The sequence below is a fragment of the Pristiophorus japonicus genome, chromosome 10 (genome assembly GCF_044704955.1).
Source record: "Pristiophorus japonicus isolate sPriJap1 chromosome 10, sPriJap1.hap1, whole genome shotgun sequence".
NCBI classification, from domain to species: Eukaryota; Metazoa; Chordata; class Chondrichthyes; family Pristiophoridae; genus Pristiophorus; species Pristiophorus japonicus.
Window position 1 is genome coordinate 171,944,106 of NC_091986.1, and position 23,069 is coordinate 171,967,174.

Genomic DNA, 23,069 nt, shown 5'->3' on the forward strand with positions numbered 1-23,069 from the left:
GAGGAAACATTACAAGGACACCCTCAAAGCCTCCCTGATAAAGTGCAACATCCCCACTGACACCTGGGAGTCCCAGGCCAAAGACTGCCCTAAGTGGAGGAAGTGCATCCGGGAGGGCGCTGAGCACCTCGAGTCTCATCGCCAAGAGCATGCAGAAATCAAGCGCAGGCAGCGGAAAGAGCGTGCAGCAAACCAATCCCACCCACCCCTTCCCTCAACGACTATCTGTCCCACCTGTGACAAAGACTGTGGTTCTCGTATTGGATTGTTCAGCCACCTATGAACTTATTTTAAGAGTGGAAGCAAGTCTTCCTCGATTCCGAGGGACTGCCTATGATGATGATGATAGTTCTTGCACCTCTCTGTAATTTCTCTGCAAAGTTGCTCTTCCATATCTTTCCCACTATTTGGTGGTCTATAGAATACACCGAGCAGTGTAATGGTACCTCTATAATGTCTTAACTCTAGCCATATAGATTCTGTCCTTGACCCTTCCAGGACATCCACCCTCTCCAGCACTTTAACATTCTCCTTAATCAATACTGCCGTACCACATCCTATCTTTCCTTCCTTATCTTTCCTGCACACGTTGGGCTCAATTTTCCTCAATGCCGTTTTTTTTTGAGAATTGCCAGAGTTCTTGGATCCAACTACTCCAAAAAAAAGTAGCAAGTTTTGTCGTCTATTTTTCGAAATTGGCGCCAAGCACCTTGTCCCGTAGCCTCGGGGGTGGAGCCTAATATCTGCGCCGAAAAAACGATGCCGCCCCTTCTGCACATGCACGTTAAAGAGGAGGGGAAGGAGAGCTCAACAGCGCTCTCCTGAAGTGCAGGATCTCACAGATGGGGTTCAGATGATGGCAATGAGTGCGGAAAGCATTGACCTTACACAATCACTCCTGGACACTAAGAGTGGGGTGGGTGATGAGGTTTTGGGACTGTTGGGAGAAGTAACAACACTCTCACGAGAAATGGGAACACTGTCCGGGAACATGAGTGAGGGAATGTCTCAGTCATCCAAAACTATGTTGGTGCAAATAAGAGAGGGAATGTCACAGGTAGCTGATGCGCTGTCAGTGAACATGAGGGAGGGAATGTTTCTGATAGTTCAAACACTGTCAGTGAGCATGAGGGAGGGAATGTGCAATAAGGGAACACGCCCAGACCCCGCGCCCATTGACAGAGTCAACTGCCAATCCCACTCCAATCCCCAGACCAGCCTCTGAAGAGGCCCAAGCTGAGCCCACCATATTACCGCCTGCCCCCACCCCCTGACGCTTCTAGGTTGCAGGTCTGCTTTTACTAACACACAGATCTGTTACAACTTCTTTATGGAAACGCAGCCTTCTGACACGGTCTGCATCGGTCTGCATATGTCTGTCTCGATATACCAGATGTGGGTAAGGCCTCCTGCCCATCACCCTACGTGAGGTTCCTTATGCAATGACATCAAACCAATTCTCTCCTCTGCAGCACCATGATGCAGAAGGCTTGCACGAGGTACGGCATTGTCAGTATTACCCCCATGATTAAATTGTACCTTTGCAAGAAGCTCAAAATGGCAGGCAGTATAAGGTTCTTTGTTCACTCTCCCCAAGGTCGACGCCCTAGTATGGACCACACCCAGGTCTGAGCAAGCATAATGATCAGGAACCGCCCCCCCCACCCCGCCCCGGGGCTTCATTTGAAGCGTAGTGTAGGCTTCTCCTGCCTTCCATTCGCCTTCCACAGCCCTGCACCACAGGCTTCTTTTCAAGCCGAGCCCCTGTGTCCGGGTGAGGGACCGATTCTGCCGGCCGACGCTCTGATCCTCGAGCCCGGCTTGGAGACGTTCGGTGGTGGCGTGTCAGTTTTAAAACAATGAAAACTTAAAGAATTCCATTAAACTTCCATTTCCTGCATTTTAAGTTTTAAAAATTTGAGCTTGATTATGGATATTTATGTGTTCTTGACTCCCTCCAAAACTTTGCATAAAAACAATGGCGTCTTTCTGCGTCGAATTTTTAATGTGGGCTGGTTTCTCTTAAGTGCCCAGAGGTTTTTCGGGAGTGGTCACATACGCCGTCCTAGGAGAAATTTTAATTGGCCAAACTTCCATAATTGTGAAAAACTGGTGCAGACATCAGGTTACGCCTCCTATGACTAACCTAAAAACTAACCTAAAAAAACCTGGGGAAATTTGGATTTTTAAATTTAGGCCAAAAAAAGCAGCGCGCGCCAAAAAAGTGGCGCAAATCACTGGGGAAAATTGAGCCCTAACCTGGATTATTTAATACCCAATCCTGCCCTTTTTTGAGCCAAGTCTCAGTTATTGTCATAACATCATATTTCCGTGTGGCTATTTGTGCCTGCAGCTCACTTGTTAACTACGCTTTGTGTGTTCACACTGTAAGCCCATCTTAAACTATCCTATATTCTCTATTAGTTTATCCCCACCTAATACCTTACTATTTCTTACTTAAGTGCTTTCTGCCTCTCCCAATCCTTTGAGCACTTTATTTCCCCTTTTTAATGTTACATTCTGGTGCCCAACCCCCTGACAAATTAGTTTAAACCCTTCCCAACAGCACCAAGAAACCTCCCCACGAGGATATTGGTTCCAGCCCTGTTGAGGTGCAACCAGTCCCAATGCCCCAGGAACCTGAAGCCCTCCTGTATCACCTCTCCAGCCACGCATTCATCTGCTCTATCCTCCTATTTCTATACTCACTCGCGTGTGGCACTGGGAGTAATCTGGAGAAACATAGAAACATAGAAAATAGGTGCAAGAGTAGGCCATTCGGCCCTTCGAGCCTGCATCGCCATTCAATGGGTTCATGGCTGAACATGTAACTTCAGTACCTCATTCCTGCTTTCTCGCCATACCCCTTGATCCCCCTAGTAGTAAGGACTACATCTAACTCCTTTTAGAATATATTTAGTGAATTGACCTCAACAACTTTCTGTGGTAGAGAATTCCACAGGTTCACCACTCTCTGGGTGAAGAAGTTTCTCCTCATCTCGGTCCTAAATGGCTTACCCCTTATCCTTAGATTGTGACCCCTGGTTCTGGACTTCCCCAACATTGGGAACATTCTTCCTGCATCTAACCTGTCTAAATTTTAAAGATTACTACCTGCTTTTTCATCTCTTTTCTAGCTCCCTAAAATCTGCCTGCAGAACCTGATCACTCTTTCTACCCATGTTGTTGGTACCAATATGGACCACGACCACTGGTTGTTCATCCTCTCCCCCTAGAATGTTCTGGAGCCACTATGAAACATCCTTACCTCTGGCACCATTGAGGCAACATACCATCCTGGAGTCATGTCTGCGACCACAGAAATGCCTGTGTGCTACCCTAACTATCGGGTGACCGGGAAAGGGAAGTGATCAGAAAGGTTGATGATCGGGAGAGGGGACTGATCGGGCAAGGAAGATGATCAGGAGAGGGTACTAATCGGGAGAGGAAGGCGATTAGGAGGGGTTGCTCAAGAGAGAGCAACTGAGTTAGGTTTTCGTGAGGGAAGCCAACCTGTTTCTTGGTATGGTTTATCAAGATTTTGCTGGTGTTGCATTGTTGTTGGCTACCTCATAGATAGTTTTACTGTAGTCATGGGTGGTTTTATATGACTGCCTTCAGGGCTGGAGGACAAGGGGGAGGAGCAGCTGCCAAAGAGAGGAGAACATTGTGCAGGAGGCCGTACCCACTGTAGCTATTCAGGGAGCACTTCTCCTACATTAACTTTGCAGAGGAACAATATTTTCCCTTCACCATGGAGCCTGTCACCGAGGTATTTCAGCTGCTGCAGCCACTACTCCAGCCTCGCATCAGGGCATGGACAGCACTGCCTGTGGCTGTTAAGATCACCGTGACCCTTAACTTTTATGCCAAGGGCTCCTTTGAGACTGCAGCAGGTATCATCAGGGACATACAGGGTATTACAGTATGCAGTCCACTGCTGTAATTCACTCTGAGGTCACTGAGACTATCTACACCAGGAAGATCACCTACATGTGGAACTTGCTACCACAGAAAGTGGTTGAGGAAAATAGTTTAGATGCTTCAAAAGGAAACTAGATGAGCACATGAGAGAAAAGGGAATAGAAAGGCATGCTGAAAGGCTGAGATGAGGTAGGTGGAATGGGAGGAGACTCATGTGGAGTGTAAACACCAGCACAGGCTCGTTGGATCAAATGGCCTGCTTCTATGCTGTACATCATGTTCCACATAAACAGCAAAGCAGGTCAAGAGAGCACTAGGTTTTTCCTGCATGGCATGTTTCCCCAGGGTGCAAATTGTCATAGGCTTCACCCACATTGTCATAGACATGCTCCCCATCACCAGCCTGGCACCTTTATAAATGAAAAGGGATTCCACGCTCTCATTGTACAGCTGGTTTGCGACCACAGGCAACTCATCATGTAGATCAGTATCCTGGCAGCAGTCATAACTCATTCATCCTGCACCAGTTCTCTGTGCCGCCTTTATTCCAGCCAAACCTTCAAGTTACAGGCTTGTTACTGGGCAGCAAGGACTATCCTCTCAAAACATGGCTCATGTCTCCTGTCAGGAACAGCTACAGAGCTGGCCTACAATGAGCAATGCAGCCACAAGAAAAGCTATCAAACAAACAATGCAACATTTCCGCTGTCTGGATCGTTATGGAGGAGCTTTGCAGTACACCCCTGAGAGGATATCCAGATTTGTGGTCAGCTGTTGCATGCTCCATAACTTTGCCATCGTGAGGGACCAGCCCTTACCACCACTTGGGCAGCAAGAAGTGCAGCAGGAAGAGAAGGAGCATGAAGAAGAAGCATCGGCCACCAGTGCTCCTAGCTGCCAGAGCTCTGAGAGCAGCTTATCCAAGAATGCTTCACCTAAATAATTTCTCCCATCCCCAAGGCACCAGTAGTCCCACAATGCTTACCACCACTATCCAATTGGCTTCCTTCAGTCTAGCCTTATGAGTCTTGCCCTCACTTCAGTACAAATAGAAACACCAATACCACAACCAAAACAAAAAAAAAATCAAATTTATCAAACAACTCTGTTCCATCAGTGTCAGCTGTGGCTCAGTTGGTAGTACACTCGCTTTCGAGTCAGAAGGTTGTGGGTTCAAGCCCCACTCCAGGAACTTGAGCACATAAAAAAAATCTAGGTTGACACTCCAGTGCAGTGCTGAGGGAGCACTGCACTGTTCGAGGCGCCGTCTTTCGGATGAGACGTTAAATCGTGACCCCGTCTGCCATCTCCGGTGTCCTGGTCAATATTTATCCCTCAATCAACATAACAAGGATTTCCTTCAGTTCCTCCTTCTCACTAGACACTGTATGGGGCAAGATAGAACTAATAAGGGACACAGCCGTGACTCTCCCTCAGCACATTATCTTCTCTCCATATGCCACAGCACGCAGGGAGGTTCTCTTCCCTTCCCATGGGCGGAAGAGACTTCCCCAGGAGATCCATGCAGCCTGGTTGCACATTGCATAGAAGGATGCCATCAGGAGGACCAGGCTGCAGTGGAGCAAACCTTTCAATGATCTCAGTGGATCACAAAACATTATTCCAAAGCCACACTCAATGTCAACCTGCTGTGCCTCTCATCACATCCCCATCACTCTGCCTTCCCTACCCTACTCATACACACCTTTACTCACACCAAATTACCTTGCACCACCCATTCCTCTCTATCTACATTCTCACTTTTCCATCTCACTAGCCACCCCTCACACTCACCCTCATCCTAGTCTAATAATACCAACTAACAACACGCAAGGGTAGCCACTTGGATGTTTTAGCCAATGTTCATGTAAAGTTTCTGTTAATGTGCTGTCAATGTGAAATCTTTATTTTCAACACCTTGCATTCTTGGACAGATTTGTATGCACCTTTGGAAGTGGCTTAATGAGTTTCAGTGAATGGTGAGACACCCTCCGCGATGGTGATGAGTGTGAAAGGAATGGCTTGTGCATTGTAGGGATGCTTTATGGTGTTGGTGCAGGGTGGTGCCTATTTGGCACATCATGTGGCAGCCAGGGTGCACAGCATCAAGTGAAATAAATCTGGCCATGGTGGGGCCATCCCTGGCCTCCCGGGCAGTAATGTGGTTGTGTGCTGATGCCGTGTGTCCTGTGCAGCATCAGTTGATTGCGAAGAAGATTGGTGTTGTTGTTGGTACTGCTGGTTTGCGTGGTGCTACTGGTGTTGGGGCTGATTATTGTGGGATTCTGAGGACCAAGGTGAGATAGTTTCAAGGGCACCATTGCTAATGTAATAGATGGCAGGTGAACTTGAAATGACAAAAGCGATCTGTCAATAGCGAGAGAGGTTGTTCCAATGAGGTGATACTACAAAGAGTTTGCTCCAAACACTTGCAACCTGCATAAAGCCCAATCTGCCTTCCAAGTGCAGTAAGCAACAGCTTTTGATCTTGAAAATTGAACAGCTGTGAGATAGGAGCTTTTATAGCACATTTGCAGCTGTCAAGTAAAGAAATGAATTCATGGTCACACAACACCCGACATTCTTACCTGATGTGATCCCCGACCAGCATAAACCCTGTGGACAACCTGGTAAAATGGTAAGGTGAGCTAAAAATACTGTTTAAAGAGCTGTTCACAAGATCATAATGACCTAAGTAGCCTCCCCCGCCGCTGCGTGTCAGGTCTGTTCAACTCTGACACATCTGACATCTGGGAAAGTAGTGTGGTGGCGGGTTGACAGCGGGTTCCTGAATTTTTTTCCCCTCCCAACCCGCCACCAAACACGCCCGCTAACCCCTGTGAAAAATTACCATCGAGTAAGTCAAAGTTTGCACCCAGTATTCCTTGCGACATTGTGTGGTCTTCTTGCCACTCCCAATGTGCAGAAGCTGCAGTATCCTCCCTAATATTACATTCTGGTCTAAAAGAATTATACCAAGGAATGTAATATTAGGGAGGATACTGGCAATTGTACCTTGTTAGCATCCTTTAAACCAATTAAAAAATGGCTGGGTAATGATCACATGCTTATAGCTGGCTCTGATGCTGCTGACTGCATAGGCTTCATGGCTGTTTTGAAACTGAGCCCAGCATTAATTTACAAAAGCAAAATATTATGGATGCTGGAATCTGAAATAAAAACAGAAAATGCTAGAAATCTCAGCAGGTCAGGCAGCATCTGTGGAGAGAAACAGAGTTAACGTTCTGGGTCTGTGACCCTTCGTCAGAAATTAATGGCATTTGTGTTATTGAGAAGTGGAGCATCTGGCTGCTGTTGTTATTTTAATTTCTCATCGCCATGTACTGTCTCTTCAGCAGTTTCACACACATCATTGCTGTGCAGTGCATACATAGCCATGTTCAGCTTATTTAGCTGAGTTATCTTGAGAATTGTGTGCATTTGAGGAGTGGCAGTTCATTGTGGCTTTCAGTATTTAAGCCTTGCTCCCAGTGGTGAGCAACCATTTTGTTTCTGCTTCACTACAGCCTACCATTTAAGTATTCATCACATTGTAATTAGAAGTCAATCTTTAAGATGAATACTATAGTGTAAATACAGTACCTGGACTATTATCTATTTTGTTGCTACAAAGATATATATAAAAATATTCAAAAATGGAAACATCTATAGACTAATGAAAGTACATGTATACCGCACAAGAAGAAGGGACAAGAAGAAATGCAAAAATCAAATGAAGGAAAGTTGATTGCGGAGTTGAACAGGTTGAGAAAGTGCTTTCAAAGTGACAAATGTTTGAGGAATAACTCCTAAGTGTATACAAGTCGGTACTTACTACATTTGAACAGAATGAAAAAACTGCAACCAAAAAAACCCACTAAAATTTGGGGACAGGGGTGAAGATGTAACCCGGTAGGGATCATGCAGCATGGAGAAAATGAAAAGCTTTAAATTAAAACAGGTTTACTAGCACTAACCTAACAATGATTCACAATAATATGCCTGAACTTAAAATGGGCTGAAATTAGTGTAAACAATGGGGTCCAGAGAAAGCACTGAAACCACACCATATATTTCTTCTTTAAATATGAATATTTAAGTTTCAATTCATTTAACCATCATTCATGTACATCAGGCACACAATGTTTAAGAATCTGCAATTGGGGAAGCTATTTAATTTTTAATGTAACTTATACTTATGCCATAAAGATCGATTCAAAGAAACAGAAAATATAGAGCAGGTTTCAGTGAGGATTTTTTTGTTAAAAAACACTCCAAAAATTTCATGAAAATACCAGAGATTGACTTTCTTTCCTGTTGCGCCTTAAAATCAGGTCACAATATAAAGAGATCCTTCGAACAGGCGCAATTGGAAGATATTCTCATTTGATAGTTGGCTGCATGACCAGTTTTGTGGATGGAGATTCGTTATGGCAGTGGGTTTGAGGGGTCGTCATTAAAAATTAGAGGACACCTGGGCATATTGTAGTTACAATCGTAACTAACTTACACCCAAAATTGTGTGATCTTTTAAGCCACGTTATTGGTTTGTGCCCAGATTATGCATTACTCTGGGTGCAGATACATAGGCAGCTCCAGGCCATTGCTACAGACATGTGCACAAGCTGTAAATTAATGTAATAAAGCACCAAAGTAAAAAGTCGTATGAATCTTTAATTATTGCAAAGTCCTACCTTGTGGTAAAATAATAGCAGTATGTTAGCTGATGACCTGACAAGGTCGAGAAATAGTATTTTCTCAGCTCCCAAATTTATTTTCTATTTGTTACATATTCCATATTCTAAATATAAATGTATTTGTAGAAAATTTGAGGTATTTGTTTAAGGGGTTTGGTAAATAGTATGTTTGCAAAGGTCAGATTTCTCGTACTGATGTTAGAAAAAATATTGCTATTGTGCCAAGGAGTGTTGAAATGTGTTGCAGAATGCTTGATGTCACAAGGGACAGCCTATACAGCAATGATTGTTGCTTTGAATTTGAAGAAAGTTTCATTGTATGGAATGCTTTTTGTCTCAACAACAACTTAAATTTATATAGCGCCTTTAATGTAGTAAAACACCCCAAGGCTCTTCACAGGAGCGTTATCAAAAAAAATTTGACATTGAGCCACATGAGGGCAAAAGGGTAGGTTTTAAGGAGCATCGTAAAGGAGGAAATAGAGATAGTGAGGTTTAGGGAAGGAATTGCAGAGCTTAGAGTCTTGGCAGCTGAAGGCATGGTTGTCAATGGTGGAGCGATTAAAATTGGGGATGTTTAAGAGGCCAGAATTGAAGCAGCGCAGATATCGTGGAGGGCTATAGGGCTGGAGGAGATTACAGAGATGAGGAGGAGCGAGGCCATGGAGGGATTTGAAAACAAGAATAAGAATTTTAAAATTGAAGCATTGCTTAACAAGGACCCAATGAGCACAGGGATGATGGTTGAATGGAACTTGGTGCGAGTGAGGACATGGGCAGCAGAGTTTTGGATAACCTCAAGTTTACGGAGGGTAGAATGTGGGAAGCCGGCCAGGAGTGCATTGGAATAGTCAAGTCTAGAGGTAACAGAGGGATGGATGAGTGTTTCAGCAGCTTATGAGTTGAGGCAGGAGCGGAATCCGATGATGTTATGGAGGTGGAAATAGGCGTGGATAGTAGTAAACAATTAAAGGGGCTCTTCTCAAGAAATACAATGGCCTAGATTTTGGTGTTGTAGGGCTTCTCGCGGTGTCTGCCGTTAGACTTGCCCCTGCGCTCTTCAGCTCAAATTTTTTTGCATACTAAGTTGCTGAAAGTGTGAACTGATAACAGTGCAGCGAGGGAAACAGGACATCTGGGCGCTTTATGAACAGGACGTCCAACAGGTTATCCTAAGCAATGAGATTTAAGGATTGGTAAATAAACAGCAGAAGGACTGAGAAGGAGGGTGACTTAAAGGTGAATTCAATGTCAAATCAAGCACAGAAAGAAAATGAAAGAGAGGGAAAGATTGGATTGATTGAAAAAAAGGAACAGAGAGACAGAAAGGAAAATTACATTTTTATTATAAATGAGATATTTTTAAAATCTAAAGAAATTCACAACCTGAAGGAATGAGACTCCACACGTATAATAGTTAATTTTGGTGCCAAAGAGGTTGATTTGCAGTCACATTTTTAAAAGGTACTTATGCTGTAATTACTAGCCCTAAATAACTGCCGTGAGTTTAATTTGTATCAACCCTGCAAATTCAGCAACTTCACAACATTCAATGCATGTCAATGGTGAGGCAGACAGCGAAATGCCGTTTTTGCACCATTAACAGCAGAGCGGCACAACTCAAACAGCAATTTTGGGATATTTGCGTTTAACAGCGCATCTACCCGTCACCTGAAGTTGCTGTACCATTTACGCCTAAATAATGGCGAGCACCATTTTGTTATTTTAATAGCAAAATCTGGCCCATCGTATTCTGGGGTGGTGTGTACATTAGCAAGTATTATCATTTATAGAAGGAGGAAGTGCAATAACCTGGAAATATATCATGCGTTCTGAGAGGAGCAGTATTGTATACAGGGACATTGATGCTGTCGCAGTCTTTCTGTGACTGTAGTAAGCGCTGTAATTTAATTGGCTGTGTGACCACTAAGATCATTTATTAATGTAAAACACGATATTATTATTCCCTTTAAATTGAGTCATGTTGTATGATAATTAAAAGGAGTAAGATTATCCCACCTGTTTTTTTTTTAATTTTGTGATCGCTTACTGCATCCAATGATAGGATGGTGCGTTGACTGGCAGGGTTTTTTTAATGAACCAAAGATAGTTACCGTAGAGGCAGAATAACAAAAAAAAGCCAAGCTTAACGCCGTGCTGCTGCTGATTCACACGCACTCTCCCCCGGGATTGGGCTGACTGATGGGCTTTTTAACGTCACTGCAACCAGATATATGGGTGTAGTTCTGCTTTACTGCAGCATGATGCGGCTGAATATATTTCAGTGCACTCTGCTTGAAGAAAAGATCAGACGACTGCACATGCTGAGTGTTTACTAAGAGTTTTTTTTAAGCAAAGAAGGGATATTAGAACCGGTTAAATTCCCGTGACTTACAGAAAAGCTTTCACCGCCTTCTCAGTGTGGTTCCAAGTCGGTGCTGTGTTTGCTGTGGAGGCGCATGCATTCAATGGATCAGCGCAGCGCTGTTCCCTTTTTTGCATAGATTTAAGTGTCAGACAGAAAAGCAATGAACAGGGCACCTCAAACACTATTGAAGGACCCATTCTAATAGTATTTGTCTAGCAATTGCTTTGAGCAAACATACAAAGAATGCATGTTGAAAGACAGCAGACCTCAACATCATCTCAGTCCACCGATAAATGCCAGCCATTGGCAGACAGAATACCGAGAAGATAGAAGCTACACAAGGCACCAAGAGACCAATTAAAGACATCTGATGCTGTTTTAAAAGGACTGCTGAGGACAAGAATAAGAGTCTGTATAGAGATCTCTTGTCTCTCCTAACCTGCTGTTTTCATTACTGATTGTGCACAGTACCTGCCATTGCTGTTTAGGCTCACAGTAGCTTCTTTGTATACTGCCGATATGGCCAGCCAGCAAGATTCAGGCTTCTTTGAGATCAGCATCAAGTCATTGCTGAAATCCTGGAGCAATAGTAAGTAAACACCGACCATAGTGTGCTCTGTTGGGTACAGTACTTTCTTTAATGAATAATGATTTTGGTTTATATTTGCCATCGTTGCACATCACAGTGTGGTTTTTGTTTTGTTCCCAGCTGCCACTTGAAATCAAACTGTCACGGATTTAAATAGTTCTGATTACGTGCAGAGGCTGTAAAGGAATTAAGCAACATTTGCCTTGATTGCATTCCCTCATCAAGCTGCTTTTAGGCCTACAATTGCAGTGCATTCCAGAGTAGCATTTCCTGCCTATGTTTAATTTTGTTTAGTCTTAATAATGAAAAAATTCCCGTGCAGTTAAAAAAAACAAGCAGGAGGGTGGTACGACTCCATGCTAGTTGTTTTTATAATTGCCTTTTAGAACTGCGTAGTTCTGCCAGGCAATAGTTACATACAACAATAATGTATATTAAACACCACATTGACTATAAAATAACAGGCAACCGAATCGTTTTCAAGTGTCTTGGATTTTTTTGTCATTTAAAAAATAAAAAATTTAGGTAGGATTATACATTTGTGCAGTAGACGCAAAGCTTTTACCTTGAATATTTGTTTATTTTGAATATATAAATTAGTTCTAAAACATTCATGTATAATACATCTGATTTTTAGCATTTCATTGATTTAGTAAAATAAAGGTGGAGGTTTTAGATAGGCCACACGTAATTTGCCACAGAATAATCAGGTAACGACAGGCGTGTTATATATTGTAGCACACGAAATTATTTTAAAAAAATGTGAATTTGAGAATTAACATTAGTAAGCATTATTCGGTGTTAGTATATTCTACCTCTGGACCCTGGTTTTAGAATTGTTTACATTCTATCAGACCTCTTTGATGTTTGTGTCCTTCAAAATGTTTTTAATGTGTTGCGCAATTGAGAGCTACTGTGATAACAGTTTAGAACAGCCTAAACTGATACTATACAAGATCAGAAGTTAAAGATATTGATGTTACTGTGCTAGTAAACTTTTGCAATACCTGTAACTATATTTTTAGAAAATTTTAAAGTAGAGTCTTTGTATAAAACCTTTTATTTTAAGGTCATGACAGAACTGTATTCATATCACCGACCATCTTTGATTTTGCATCTTTAACTTGCAGACTGTTGACATCATACGTAGCCATGAAACAATAACATAACAATTAAAAGGCATTTTGTCATTTCAAGAAGTAGTCCTCTAAAAATCCAGCATTACAGTTTATTCCTTTCTATTCAAAATTGTTGATATGAATGCCTTGAGTAGGAGAAAAGGTAAGTGCTACTTTAATTGAGTTATTTAATATGAATATTTGGATGATTTGAAAAGAAAAGAGCTTTGAATTTTTAAGCATAGACTGTACATTCAAAGTGTGAGGTACTCAATGAAAAACGTTGTAGAATATCCACAGGATTCTTATGAATATTAGAACAAAAATTGAAGAAAATGGGTGAATTCCCTAGGATTTAACAGGATTATGATTTTGAATTTCTATAGAATTACAATAGTGAGGAATTATAAATTTTCTTGATAGGCTATTTGAGAGACAAGATATTAACCTGTTATATGGCTAATTAAACTTATGTAAACACTTAGCTATGAAGGCATAATTTCAGCAGAGCTATTGCTGGTTGAAAGGTTTTCAACAAGTTTGGCAGAAGATGTAGATGCAGGATGCTGCCTGGAATGGAGAATTTTAGCTATAAGGACAGATTGGATAGGCTGGGTTTGTTCTCATTGGAACAGAGGAGGTTGAGAGGAGACCTCATTGAGGTGTACAAAATTTTGAGGGACCTGGATATAGTGGATAGCAAGAGCCTATTTCCCCTGGTGTAGGGGTCAATTACAAGGAGGCATAGTTTTAAGGTGGTTGGTGGAAGGTTTAGAGGGGATTTGAGGTGGGGCTTCTTTACGCAGAGGGATGTGAGGATTGGAACTCGCTGCCTGGAAGGATGGTAGAAACAGAAACCCTCACCACATTTAAAAGGTGCTTGGATGGGCACTTAAAGTGCCGTAACCTGCAGGGTTACGGACCTAGAGCTGGTAAGTGGGATTAGACTGGATAACCTCTTGCTGGCTGGCGCAGATACGATGGTAAGTACTGCAGGGAATCGAATACGGCCAGGGTGATCTCCTGGACTAGTTTTGATCGCCTGGATTGGTCGGAGAGGAATTTTCCCAGATTTTTTTGCCCCCAATTGGCCTGGGTTTTTATCTGGTTTTTGCCTCTCCCAGGAGATCACATGGCTATAGTAATACCCACCATCCTGTACGGCTCAGAGACATGGATCATGTACAGTAGACGCTTCAAGTCACTGGAGAAATACCACCAACGATGTCTCCGCAAGATCCTGCAAATCCCCTGGGAGGACAGACGCACCAATGTTAGCGTCCTCGACCAGGCCAACATCCCCAGCATTACCACACTTGATCAGCTTCGCTGGGCAGGTCACATTGTTCACATGTCAGACACAAGACTCCCAAAGCAAGCACTCTACTCGGAACTCCTTCATGGCAAATGAGCCAAAGATGTGCAGAGGAAACGTTACAAGGACACCCTCAAAGCCTCCCTGATAAAGTGCAACATCCCCACTGACGTCTGGGAGTCCCTGGCCAAAGACCGCCCTAAGTGGAGAAAGTGCATCCAGGAGGGCGCTGAGCACCTTGAGTCTCATCGGCGAGAGCATGCAGAAATCAAGCGCAGGCAGCGAAAAGAGCGTGCGGCAAACCAGTCACACTCACCCTTTCCCTCAACGACTGTCTGTCCCACCTGTGACAGTGACTGTGTTCTCGTATTGGACATTTCAGCCACCTAAGGACTCATTTTTAGATTGGAATCAAGTCTTCCTCGATTCCGAGGGACTGCCTATGATGATGATGACCTGCTCCAGTTGGGGTGGAGTGTAAAATGTTTCAGTGCAAGGGGTGTTGCAGATGTGTGGGGTGGACTGGTTGGGCTGGGGGCACTTTATCTTTCCACCATTGTTCATTGTTCACAGGTTTATATGTAACCTTCAGGGCTGCAGGCCGAGGGCTGTGTGGCTCTTTGTCGGCCGGCGCAGACACACTGGGCCGAAATGGCCTCCTGCGCTGTAAATTTAAACATAGAAATTTACAATCATGCTTATGTTATGCGATCTCAAATGCATAATTTTCAGTATTCGCTTGTTGAAGTATGTATAGAAAATTATGTGGCATGGTAATGCAATATTTTAGTGTATAGGATGGTTATGTACAGTTTCAATCACCTCCTGTGTTAACTTCCAGATTTCAGCAGTGTTCCTGTGAGGAGGTACTGTGCAGAAGCCAGGTATCTCCTTATGGAAAGGAAGAGAAAGAGAATCATCACTATTCTACTATTGTGTATCTCCTAGCAACTGGCAGGATTTGCATCAAATGCAACTCAGGAGAAAATAGAGGGATTCATGCCATACAAAAAAGTGACATTTGATTTAGTTGAAAATTACAAAAAAACTATTATAGAAACTTAGAAAATGGATGCAGGAGTAGGCCATTCGGCCCTTCGAGCCTGCACCGCCATTCAATAAGATCATGGCTGATCATTCCTTCAGGACCCCTTTCCTGCTTTCTCTCCATACCTCTTGATCCCCTTAACCGTAAGGGCCATATCTAACTCCCTCTTGAATATATCCAATGAACTGGCATCAACAACTCTCTGCGGCAGGGAATTTCATAGGTCAACAACTCTCTCAGTGAAGAAGTTCCTCCTCATCTCAGTCCTAAATGGCCGACCCCTTATCCTAAGACTATGTCCCCTGGTTCTGAACTTCCCCAACACTGAGAACATTCTTCCCGCATCGAACCTGTCCAGTCCCGTCAGAATCTTATATGTTTCTATGAGATCCCCTCTCATCCTTCTAAACGCCAGTGAATAAAGGCCCAGTTGATCCAGTCTCTGCTCATATGACAGCCCAGCCATCCCTGAAATCAGTCTGGTGAACCTTCGCTGCACTCCCTCAATAGCAAGAACGTCCTTCCTCAGACTAGGAGACCAAAACTGAACACAATATTCCAGGTGAGGCCTCACTAAGGCCCTGTACAACTGCAGTAAGACCTCCCTGTTCCTATATTCAAATCCCCTAGCCAATTTATATACCTCTTCCTTGGTTTTAACACTATCCTTAATTTCCCTTGTTAGCCACGGTTGAGTCACCTTCCCAGGTTTTTATTTTTACTCCAGACAGGGATGTACAATTGCTGAAGTTCATCCATGTGATCTTTAAATGTTTGCCATTGTTTATCCACCGCCAACCCTTTAAGTATCCTTTGCCAGTCTATTCTAGCCAATTCACGCCTCATACCGTCGAAGTTACCTTTCCTTAAGTTCAGAACCCTAGCTTCCGAATTAACTGTGTCACTCTCCGTCTTAATAAAGAATTTTACCATACTATGGTCACTCTTCCCCAAGGGGCCTCACACAACAAGATTGCTAATTAGTCCCTTCTCATTACACATCACCCAATCTAGGATGGCCAGCTCTCTAGTTGGTTCCTCGACATATTGGTCTAGAAAACCATCCCGAATATATTCCAGGAAATCCTCCTCCACCGCATTGCTACCAGTTAGGTTAGCCCAATCTATATGTAGATTAAAGTCGTCCATGATAACTGCTGTACCTTTATTGCACACATCCCTTATTTCTTGTTTGGTGCTGTCCCCAACCTCACTACTACTGTTTGGTGGTCTATACACAATACCCTCTAGCGTTTTCTGCCCTTTTGAATTCCGTAGCTCCACCCATACCCGATTCCACATCATCCAGGCTAATGTCCTTCCTTACAGTTGCATTGATTTCCTCTTTAACCAGCAACGCCACCCCGCCTCCTTTTCCTTTCTGTCTATTCTTCCTAAATGCTGAATACCCTTGGATGTTGAGTTCCCAGCCTTGGTTACCCTGGAACCATGTCTCCATGATGCCAATCACATCGTATCTGTTAACTGCTATCTGCGCAGTTAATTCATCCACCTTATTCTGAATACTCCTCGCATTGAGGCACAGAGCCTTAAGGCTTGTCTTTTTAACACACTTTGCCCCTTTTGAATTTTGCTGTAATGTGGCCCTTTTTGCTTTTTGCCTTGCGTTTCTCTGCTCTCCACTTTTACTATTCTCCTTTCTATCTTTTGCTTCTGCCCCCCTTCTATTTCCCTCTGTCTCCCTGCATAGATTCCCATCCCCCTGCCATATTAGTTTAACTCCTCCCCAACAGCACTAGCAAACTCTCCCTCTCAGACATTGGTTCCAGTCCTGCCCAGGTGCAGACCGTCCGGTTTGTACTGGTCCCACCTCCCCCAGAACCGGTTCCAATGTCCCAGGAATTTGAATCCCTCCCTTCTGCACCATTTCTCAAGCCACGTATTCATCTGAGCTATCCTGCGATTCCTACTCTGACTAGCACGTGGCACTGGTAGCAATCCTGAGATTACTACTTTTGAGGTCCTACTTTTTAATTTAACTCCTAGCTCCCTAAATTCGTCTCGTATTTATCCCGTTTTTTACCTATATCGTTGGTGCCTATATGCATCACAACAACTGGCTGTTCACCCTCCCTTTTCAGAATGTCCTGCACCCACTCCGAGATATCCTTGACCCTTGCACCAGGGAGGCAACATACCATCCTGGAGTCTCGGTTGCGGCCACAGAAACGCCTATCTATTCCCCTTACAAAAATTGAATCCCCTATCACTATCGCTCTCCCACTCTTTTTCCTGCACTCCTGTGCAGCAGAGCCAGCCACGGCGCCATGAACTTATATACATTTATCAAGGAAGTCTTGCCTGTATATGTGTATATATATGATACTACATCATTCATTCAATCAGCACATGGAAATAAAATGTTATGATCAGTTTTCTGGAAAAATCCAAAGTTTCCATTTGCTTCTATCTTTTCTTGAAGCATGTCACTGTTGTTGTAGTCGATGTTCACCAATTTTTAATATTAACGGGGTACCCATTGGTGCTGTTGTTGTCTTTCAATCCGCCATATTTATGGTCCTATTTTCAGCTAGCTTGATTTTAATCAATATTATGATTATTTTTACCTAGCTTTCCAACAATTCAGCCACTGATTCAAGCTAATTCCAATTTTGAAATTTATTTAGAGTTGCTCTGATGTAGGACACCAGTGACCGTTGTTTCAGCACCACCTATCTACTCATGGTTTCAACGCATACCAGGCTTACTCAAAGCTCAACTTCAGAGTCTATAAAGATTGCAAAAATGAATTTAAATGAAACCTGGCCTCCCAAATTGTGAGAAGCATCCGGTGGTAACATTTTAGAATTTATTTCTGTCATTTGGGTTGTGTCCGGAGAGTTAATTTTGAACTATATATTTTAGCTGGAGTGAAAAAGTTTACATCTTGCATTCCAATTACCCTGCGATACCTGATTCAAACTAATATATTAAGTTTAAAGTACATGTCATTGTCCTGATCAGTGCACTGTATTTTTTTCTCTCCCAGTTATAGTTTTTCATTATTAAAAACATTATAAATACCGGTTTAGTTATTTATTCTATAATGAATAGCCAACATTCAAAACTTTAAAACAACACTTAATAAAGGGGGAACTGGATGGTGTAATTGATTGGTACACCCATCAGCTCCATCTGAGAAGTTTTGTGTCTCCTTTCCTCTAGCTGTGCATGTCTTTTTTTCAAATTGGTCCTGGCAGTTGTAATCCATCTCCTAATTGGTGCTATCTTCAGCTGAAAATGTACCTAGTACAATGTATATTGATGCAGCATTGGCGGTCCCACCTAGATAACAAGAATGTCTGATTTATAAAATGGAAATGTCACAGCGGTCAGGAATGCTTTTCTCAGTTGAATGCAGTGCCACCTTGTTACGGCAGAGTGGGAGGAGCTTTGCACTGGTTGTGCCAGTTTTATATTTGATCAGGGTATGTTTGATTGCGCTTTGGGATTTCTTACACAATAAAAACATTATATAAATGTAAATTGTTGTTTTATGTTGACACCAAGTGGCTGAAATGAAAATTGTTTCATTTACCATCACTGGCATTCTTTATCGCAAGAGTGCTGGTCAACGACGAACATTCTCTGGTATCAGGGCTAGATAAGAGTCCAATGAGAGAACAGTTTGTGTAGTTTTGTGATCGATGCAAGAGGAGGCTTCATTGGGCCTCGAGATTCCAGATATTTTTCCACCAGGGATACGAACTGATGTAGATCATGGCTTGACTACTGTCTTTCAGGGACTGGTCTTACAAAAGTTTCCTGTTTACTCTCGATTCTTCATTGGACCTAGGACTGAAGTAATATTTCTATCCTAAGCTGAACATCGAGATTTCCCTTCACAACAAAGTATTGAGCTTTTGAAAAGAATAAAAGAAACACTTTCTTTTATTTAGCAGCTTTCTTGCCTCAGGACACCCCAAAGGACTTTACAGCCAATGAGGTACTTTGGAAGTGTAGTCACTGTAGGAAACGCAGCAGCCAATTGATGCACAGCAAGCTCCCACAAACAGCAATGTGATAATGACTAGATAATCAGGTTTTATTGATGATCATTGAAGAATAAATATTGGCCAGTACACCAGGGGTAACGCCCCTGCTCTTCTTTAAATAGTGCTATAGGATCTATTACGTTCACCTGACAGAGCTGAAAGAGCCTCGGTTTAATGTCTTATCTGAAAGACGCTTTAAATACAAGGACAGACTTGTGGAAAATAAATGAGCCCTGTTGAGCTTTTGTGCTCACTCTAGTGCAAACTGCACACGATGAAAAGTTATGTGATATTGGATGATCAAGAAAATGGGTATTGTTCCTGGGAATTATCAGTACCATACACTGCAAATTTTAAAGCTAAAACCTAGGATCGGTTGGTTATGCAGTGAGGATTAACCATACTCAAAATGATTGTGGTAGGCTGCAAGTCAAAATGGTGTTGACAGAAACAGCATGAGAACCAAAGGTAGAAAATATTGCATAGAAAGCAGCTGCAGTTGGTTGTCTGGTCATGGCAATAATCAGGTTTAGAATTGGGTCAAGTGGGATAAAATGCACTGCATGTTTAATTTTTAAAACAGCAGCAGATGTGATTGGTAATGTGATAATATAATCAAATTGCAGGCATCATCATTGTGCTCTTGTCTGTTTATACACACAATGATCTTGAAAACTACTTTTCCTTGATGTTGCTTTCTTTTTTTTAATTCATGGGATGTGGGCATCGCTGGCAAGGCCAGCATTTATTGCCAACCCCTAAATGCCCTTGAGAAGGTGAGCCGCCGCCTTGAACTGCTGCAGTCTGTGAGGTGATGGTACTCCCACAGTGCTTCTAGGGAGGGAGTTCCAGGATTTTGACCCAGCGATGATAAAGGAACAGTGATATTTTTCCAAGTCAGGATCGTGTGTGACCTGGAGGGGAACTTGCAGGTGATGGTGTTCCCATGCACCTGCAGCCCTTGTCTTTCTAGTTTGTAGAGGTTGCGGGTTTGGGAGGTGCTGTCAAAGAAGCCTTGGCGAGTTGCTGTAGTGCATCTTGTAGATGGTACATACTGCAGCCACTGTGCACCGGTGGTGTAGGGAATGAATGTTTAAGGTGGCGAATGGGATACCAAGTGGACTGCTTTGTCCTGGATGGTGTTGAGCTTCTTGAGTGTTGCTGGAGCTGCACTCATCCAGGCAAGTGGAGAGTATTCCATCACACTCCTGACTTGTGCCTTGTAGATGGTGGAAAGGCTTTGGGGAGTCAGGAGATAAGTCACTTGCCACAGAATACCCAGCCTCTGCCCTGGTCTTGTAGCCACAGTATTTACGTGGCTGGTCCAGTTAAGTTTCTGCTCAATGGTAACCCCCAGGATGTTGATGGTGGGGGATTCGGTGATGGTAATGTCGTTGAATGTCAAAGAAAGATGGCTAGACTCTTATCTTATTGGAGATGGTCATTGTCTGGCACTTGTGTGGCGTAAATGTTACTTGCCACTTATCAGTCCAAATGTGAATGTTGTCCAGATCGTGCTGCATGCAGGCAAGGACTGCTTTATTTCCTGGAGTTGCGAATGGAACTGAACACTCTGCAATCATCAGCGTGCATCCCCACTTCTGACCTTATGATGGAGAGAAGGTCATTGATGAAGCAGCTGAAGATGGTTGGGCCTAGAACACTGTCCTGAGGAACTCCTCCTGCAATGATATCCTGGGGCTGAGATGATTGGCCTCCAACAACCACAACCATCTTTGTGTTGGGTATGACTCCAGCCAGTGCAATAGCATCTTCATTTTTGAGTGGTTAACAAAATGCTTGCTGTACAAGAAGTAACTTAAAACGATAAGAATTGTATATTTGTTTATGCTTGCAGGAAAGTACAGACTTTTATAGGAAATAAAAATTTTACACTGAACATTATGTAGGAAAGTATAGTACTCATCACCTTTTTGAAACCTATTAAATCTTCTTCGTATAAGACTTTGCCAAGCACATTTCAGAAATTTACTTTGTCAGAATAGCACATATTTCCTACGATGGTTTTAATGGAATTTGACACAAATTTTGCTACAGTGAAGGACAGCGAACTGATTATAACAGCTGAGTACTTAAGTTAGAGTGTGGTTCTTTTGTTAAGCAGAGAATCTGCTAGCAACAATATTCTAGCCATTAGTAGCTAAATCGTACATGGTACATATTTAAACTTCATAAATTGCACTTTTACCAGCATAAGAGTTTTAAGACATATAAAAATTAAATTTAAATACACATTTTTATAGTAAAACCTTGTCCATTAAGGTAAGTTTATTTTAAAGCCTAGTAAAACTCATTAAAAAAAATTCCCCAAAATATATTTTTTCCTAAAACATTTAATTAACTTTAATTTCAATTAATTTTAAATATGTGAGGTGTTTTTTAAATTTATTATGTTCTGTTTCTTGTTTTGGGGGTTTATTCTCATTGATAATAATGGGAACTCGTAAAAACGGAGTTCCCATTATTGTCAATGAGAATACTGCAGAGTGATTGGTGGTCCAGGCCCACGTGACTCCAGCTTTTTCATACGTACGAGGAAGTCCTTCGCATGGAATGTAGGCCTCCGACCAGAGTCGAAGGCGCCTCTGGGACCACCAGGTATTTTCATTAAAAAATTTTGGGCCGGAGGCATTGGTCCAAAGGAAGCCTCCGACCGGAATTTTACCCCCAACATATATATTCTATTGTTATGGTTTGATTTTTGTGGCTGAACAGCTATATCTTGTGTTCATGGGGAAAAATATAGTTTCTATAACCAGACTCAGTCTTCAATGAACTGAAAGCTGCACCTTTATACATGCTGCCCCAGAGTTTCCTCTTATTGTGCAGCCGAAATTGGGTGTATTGTAATTATGTGCCGAACTCACAACAACTTATATTTATATAGCACCTTTAACATAGTAAAACATCTCAATATTCTGCGATCTTTTAAGTCACATCATTTGTTTGTACCCAGATTATGTGTGTATGTGGCCGCAAATATGGAAGAAACTCCAGACCATCATGTCTGAGATAGTCTGCCCAGGATTAAAAATTACCACTTCATTGTGATATCAGCCACTGGAGATGTTACAGAACACCCCTCATATTATAAAGTCACTGAAAGGTGTGAAATAGCAAACTGAGAGACCATATGAGTATCAGTTAAAATGAATAGGTTTATTTATGAGTACTATAAGAAAATGAAAAGAAGCAGTAAGACATAGCAATACTGTACTTAAAACAATAAAGTTGGACTCAATCCACAAAGATGAAACAATCCTTCGTAGATTTTTACTGTACGAAGTTATAGTTCAATGATTCGAATAAGCAATGAATGTAGTTCACTATTTGATAGAACTAAAGCTATTTAGAGGAGTCCCCAGTATATATCATAGCGAGGGGATTTGAGTACAGGGGCAGGGAGGTGTTACTACAGTTGTACAGGGCCTTGGTGAGGCCACACCTGGAGTATTGTGTGCAGTTTTGGTCTCATAACTTGAGGAAGGACATTCTTGCTATTGAGGGAGTGCAGCGAAGGTTCACCAGACTGATTCCCGGGATGGCAGGACTGACATATCAAGAAAGACTGGATCAACTGGGCTTATATTCACTGGAGTTCAGAAGAATGAGAGGGGATCTCATAGAAACGTTTAAAATTCTGACGGGTTTAGACAGGTTAGATGCAGGAAGAATGTTCCCAATATTGGGAAAGTCCAGAACCAGGGGTCACTGTCCAAGGATAAGGGGTAAGCCATTTAGGACCGAGATGAGGAGAAACTTCTTCACCCAGAGAATGGTGAACCTGTGGAATTCTCTACCACAGAAAGTTGTTGAGGCCAATTCACTAAATATATTCAAAAAGGAGTAGTCCTTACTACTGGGGGGATCAAGGAGTATGGCGAGAAAGCAGGAGTGGGGTACTGAAGTTGCATGTTCAGCCATGAACTCATTGAATGGCTGTGCAGGCTCGAACGGCCGAATGGCCTACTCC

General features: G+C 42.6%; 1 protein-coding gene across 2 annotated transcripts in view; it reads left to right on the top strand.

Moving 5' to 3' along the window:
• Nucleotides 1-10,862: 10,862 nt before the first annotated feature.
• The window catches only part of fryb (furry homolog b (Drosophila)), a 439,334-nt gene continuing 427,127 nt past the window's right edge, over nt 10,863-23,069 (top strand). For both annotated transcript variants that reach the window (XM_070892324.1, XM_070892325.1), the window contains exon 1: nt 10,863-11,578. In XM_070892324.1, the coding sequence (XP_070748425.1) occupies nt 11,509-11,578 (70 nt within the window). In that variant the 5' untranslated portion in view covers nt 10,863-11,508. The remainder of the gene's footprint in view (nt 11,579-23,069) is intronic.